This window comes from Nematolebias whitei, chromosome 14 (assembly GCF_014905685.2).
Source record: "Nematolebias whitei isolate Nwh7 chromosome 14, NemWhi1, whole genome shotgun sequence".
Classification (NCBI taxonomy): Eukaryota; Metazoa; Chordata; class Actinopteri; order Cyprinodontiformes; family Rivulidae; genus Nematolebias; species Nematolebias whitei.
In genome coordinates, this window is record NC_056511.1 from 46,125,063 (window position 1) to 46,130,423 (window position 5,361).

Here is a 5,361-nt window from a genome sequence, read left to right on the forward strand (position 1 = left end):
GAGCTGCAGCAGTTTACCTACAGAGCTGCAGCGGTTTACCTGCAGAGTAGCAGCAGTTTACCTGAAGAGCAGCAGCGGTTTACCTGCAGAGCTGCAGCATTTTACCTGCAGAGCTGCAGCGGTTTACCTGCAGAGCAGCAGCGGTTTACCTGCAGAGCTGCAACGGTTTACCTGCAGAGCTGCAGCGGTTTACTTGCAGAGCTGCAGCATTTTACCTGCAGAGCTGCAGCATTTTACCTGCAGAGCTGCAACGGTTTACCTGCAGAGCAGCAGCGGTTTACCTGCAGAGCTGCAGCAGTTTACAGCGGTAACACACAGATATAAAGGTCGTGTAATATTAAATAATAATTGGTGCAGAATGAGGCAGTTGTGTGCATCAATGATTTAATATTTCATTGTTTCTAATAATGTTTTCTGTTTTATATTTTTATTCCATGTGCTGTAAATATATCTTGCTACTTTTTATTTGATGTTGTGATATTTTTGTTAAGCACTTTGGTAACAGTTTCTGTTTTAAATGTGCTCTAAATATGTATATATATAAATATATATCAATAAATCTGACTTGACTTGAATCAACAGCTGAAGCAGTTTAAACCGTTCGGAATCACAGATTTCACTTAAATAAAATAATTAAGATAAACAGGTTACACGTCTTGTTCACCTCCTGTTTCTCAGCTCATCAGTGACACGGTGAACTTGATCAAATGTATCTTAAAATCTTTATTTAAGCACTGGTTCACTTTTCACTCACCATGGCCTCCAGTTTCTCCACCGTCGTCTCCATCTTGAACCGCTCGAGTGACTCCGCCTCTCAGTGTTGCCAGATAGAGTCCACGTTTTCCCGCCCAAAAGTCTGTTAAAACCCGCCCAGTCAATACATTGTTATATTTACTGTTTGAACACACACACTATATATATATATATACACACACACACACCCTCTGTAAAGATATATTGGTGTTTACATGTCCATCAATGTGATTAATCAAAATCAGTTAATTGTGAACGTTAGTGTTGTTTATTCAGATTAAATGTTCAATATGAATATTTCTATATTTATCCCCACAGTAACAGTTTTACACACGCTAGTTGTTGTAAACTCTAATACACATGTTGGTTTAGTGCTTATACCTTTAACCTCAACATTTAAGGAGTAAACATTTTTAATCATCACTTTAAAAGTTATAAATGTTGTCTTTAGTGCTTGTTTGTTTCCAAATGTATCAGTGTGTGTGAATGACAGGCATTAACAAAAAACACTTTGTAGAACGGTGTTTAATGAACTTCAGTCTGTTTCTTTCGATCAGCTGACCGGCAGTTCTGCCACATCCAATATGGCGGCCGCTCCGACGTACGGGTCAGCCCACTCAACGAGGTGTCACTGAAACCGCCTCACCAGTTCTCGGTTGTGAACGCTCTGGCAGATGACAGTAGCCAATCAGTGATGGAGAAAGGTCAGGGGAGCTTTGTTATGAAATAATGATGAATGATTCTTTGAAATGTGTTTAATAGAAACTCAAAAACCGCGATCTGACTCCAAATCCGACCAAATTATCCCCCCACTCACCCAAAGCAATTTTTATCCGCAAAATCAGAAGGAAAACCGCTCAATCTGGCAACACTGCCGCCGCTTCTTCTTCTTCTTCTTCTTCTTCTCCTTCTCCTTCTTCTTCTTGTGTTTTATGGCGGTTGTCAAGCCACGTTTAGATGTGCATTACCGCCATCTACTGAATGGAGTGTAGATCGGGATGCTAAATAAATACTACACAGTTTTTTAACAAAAATAAATAAATAATAATTATTATTATTATAATTAACTAAATAAAATAATAATAAAATAAGAGAAAAAACAAACAAACAATCAAAACTATATTCTCTCGATTCTTCCCGTCTTCTTAAGGTAGTTTAACAAAAAACAACATGTTCAGCAGTGAGAAGTTTATCCAACAGCTCGTGTATATTCAGATGTAGTTTGTTGTCCTGTGGTCTACCTGCCAGTTCTTTCTCTCAGCTCAATACTTGGGACAGAATAATAAAACATGATTCACTCTCTTCTTGGAAACAAAAGTCACATTTTCCTGTAGGATGTTTTCCCATTTTAAATAATGTACTGTTTAATCCTGTGTGGCCTAAACGTAATCTGGGTATGACTGTTTCCTCCTTTCTGTTTGTCCTGTTCTCCTCATCGCACCAACTTTCCTTTGAACGTTATAAAACCACCTGCCAGTTCTTTCTTCTTCCCACTGTTTCTGACATCTGTCCTTCACCTTTTGTTTAATAACTCATTTGATTTCTCCTTTACTGAATGGTACCAGAATATCAATGTAAGGATTTTTTGTTGCTTGTTTTGCATATTTATCTGCCAACTCATTTCCTTTTATTCCTATATGTGATGGTATCCATATAAACGTAATTAATAAACCCATTGCTTGAATTCTATAAATTAATAATTGAATTTCTAATAAAAGGTCAGGTCTTCTGTCTGAATGATTATTTTTCTATGAGTATAATGAAGAACTTGAATCAGAACATATTACACTCCTTAATGGACGAACTTCCTCAATCCATCCCAGAGCTAAAATGATTCCCATCATCTCTCCTGTGTAGACTGGGACTACACCAGTAATTCTTTTACCTGTTTTGAAACTGAATTCTGGAACAATGGATGAAACCCCGCTACTGTTATTTGAGTTTTTTGATGCATCTGTATAAATTTGGACATATCCATAATACTTACTATCTAAATATGTTTGTATTGAATGAGAATCTGAAATGTTTTCTTTTTTACGATTTTCCAACAAAGTGAGATCAACATCACCATTAGTTAAAAGAGATGGGTGAACTGGAGACTGAGGAACTGTTTGACTAATATTTATGTGGGATATATCTAAATCTTTTATAATGTTTTCTACAGTCCATCCAAATGAATTTAATCTATTTTTCTCTTTTTCCCAGCTAGCTTTTAAAATCTCTTGACATGGATGATTTCCATTATGACCTTTTAAATGACACCAGTAAGTTGAAATTATTTGTAGTCTTCTAAGCTGAAGTGGCATTTCTCCCATTTCCACCAGTAAAGCTGATGTTGGAGGTGTTCTGGTGGCACCTGTACATAATCTCAAGGCTTGATGCTGAATATTAGCTAAATTTTTGAGTAATGTAACTGATGCTGACCCAAATGCTCTACTGCCATAATCAAATAAGGACCTAATTAAACCTGTGTATATTGATTTCAGTGCTTTCCTCTCAGCTCCCACCAAACACCTCATTACATTTAACACTCTCTTACATGTATCTATTATATTCTGAATATGCACTTTCCATGTAAGTTTGTCATCTAACCATAGACCCAAAAACTTAAATTGCTTTACCCTTTCCAAATCATGATTATATCATTTCAATTTTACATTTTCTGATATCTTTTTCCTTGTAAAAAATAAAGTCTTCGTTTTATCTATAGAAATTTTGAATCCCCATTTAAAGGACCAGTTTTCTATTTCATTAATTGCTTCTTGTGTCTTTTTTACAATAAAATTTAAATTTTTTCCCCCTCTTCCAGATTGACCCATCATCAGCAAATAAAGAAAACCCCATTCCATTCTCCAAATTTTCAAACATATCATTAATCATAACAGAAAAAGAAAGTGGGCTCACTATACTTCCTTGGGGAGTTCCATTTTCAATGTCCAACATTTTACTGACCACATCAACTCTGGATAAATACATCAAGTTCACACGAGAAGATGTAAAAAATGGCAGGTTGGCTTTCTTGGACTGTGAGGTCTCGGTCTCTGATAGAGGACATTTGCAAACTGAGGTGTACCACAAACCCACCCACACAGACCAGTATTTGCAGTTTGACTCCCATCACCCTTTGGAGCACAAGTTAGGAGTCATCAGGACTCTGTACCACAGAGCAGACAGCATCCCCACTAGCTCAGGAGCCAGGCAGAAGGAGAAATCCCACACAAGACAGGCTCTAGAGCAATGTGGATATCCTAACTGGGCCTTCCTGAAAGAAGAAACCCAAACAGGACTCCAGTCAGCCATCAGGTGAAAAGGAGGAACCCAGACCCAGACCAGTGATCATTCCATATGTTGAGGGGGTATCAGAGAAACTGAGACGTTTATTTTCTAAACATAACGTCCCAGTGGCTTTTAAACCCCAAAATACATTAAAGACTGGTTCATCCCAAAGATCCAGTCCCCCGGCACAAACAGAGTAATGTTGTGTATGTTGTTCAGTGTCAGGAGGGTGATCAGTCTTACATCGGGGAAACTAAACAGCCACTGGCCAAAAGGATGGCCCAGCACAGAAGATCAACATCATCAGGCCAGGACTCTGTGGTCTACACTCATCTCCAGGCCAGAGGTCACTCTTTCAGGGATGAAGATGTGCACATCCTGGACAGAGAGGAACGATGGTTTGAAAGAGGAGTAAAGGAGGCCATCTTTGTGAAAAGAAACCGTCCATCATTAAACAGGGGCGGAGCCTCCAGGTTCAACTGTCCCCCTCTTACAATGCTGTGATTGCTAGTATCACTCAGCCCTCTGTGAACAGTAAACAGCCATCAGGTGCTAATGATCCATTGTTAGGCTGATGGTCCTTCTTGAGCATGTGATCAGCTGGTTTTGGTTGTCAGCAGCAAACTGGTTGATCCACTCTGAGAAGGTGCTATTTAAGAGACTGAGCTGAATACAGCACCTCAGACTGAGGAAGTCCTCAGGATGAGAGACGAAACGTTTCTACATTTTTTTGTTGTTTTGCTTTTTTGAATGTCCAGAGGACCAGATTTAACTTTTTTAGATTTTTCTACCTGAATTATTGAGCAGCATCAGGATACTTATTGTAAAGTGTTACCAACAAAATAATGTCCAGGGAATGATCTGGTATCAGTAAGTGATAGTCAGACATAGTTAAGATGACAGCAATACAACATTATGAAACTGATAATCAGTGGTAAGAATACAACAAATCACTAGGAAACAGGTTTTTTTTTTTTTTATAATTATGAGCTGTGATTATTCCCAGAAGTAAATTAAATGTTGTAACTCATCATCCTGGTTTCATTAGAGTTGTTCTAGATGCTGATGCTGTGGACAGGAAGGATCTCTTGTAACGGTCTGTCCTGCAGCAGATCTGAAGAAGCCTCTGACTGAAGTCTGTTGTTGTATGACAGTCTGATGTTGTATGACACTCTGTTGTTGTATGACACTCTGTTGTTGTATGACAGTCTGTTGTTGTATGACAGTCTGATGTTGTATGACAGTCTGTTGTTGTATGACAGTCTGATGTTGTATGACAGTCTGTTGTTGTATGACAGTCTGTTGTTGTATGACAGTCTGATGTTGTATGAC

The 5,361-nt window shown here is 38.4% G+C and overlaps 1 protein-coding gene across 1 annotated transcript in view; it reads right to left on the minus strand.

Moving 5' to 3' along the window:
• The window catches only part of ska2 (spindle and kinetochore associated complex subunit 2), a 15,339-nt gene extending 14,533 nt beyond the window's left edge, over positions 1 to 806 (minus strand). The window contains exon 1 of the mRNA XM_037688160.1: positions 755 to 806. Coding sequence (XP_037544088.1) covers positions 755 to 787 — 33 coding nt within the window. The 5' untranslated portion in view covers positions 788 to 806. The remainder of the gene's footprint in view (positions 1 to 754) is intronic.
• Between the last annotated feature and the right edge of the window lie 4,555 nt (positions 807 to 5,361).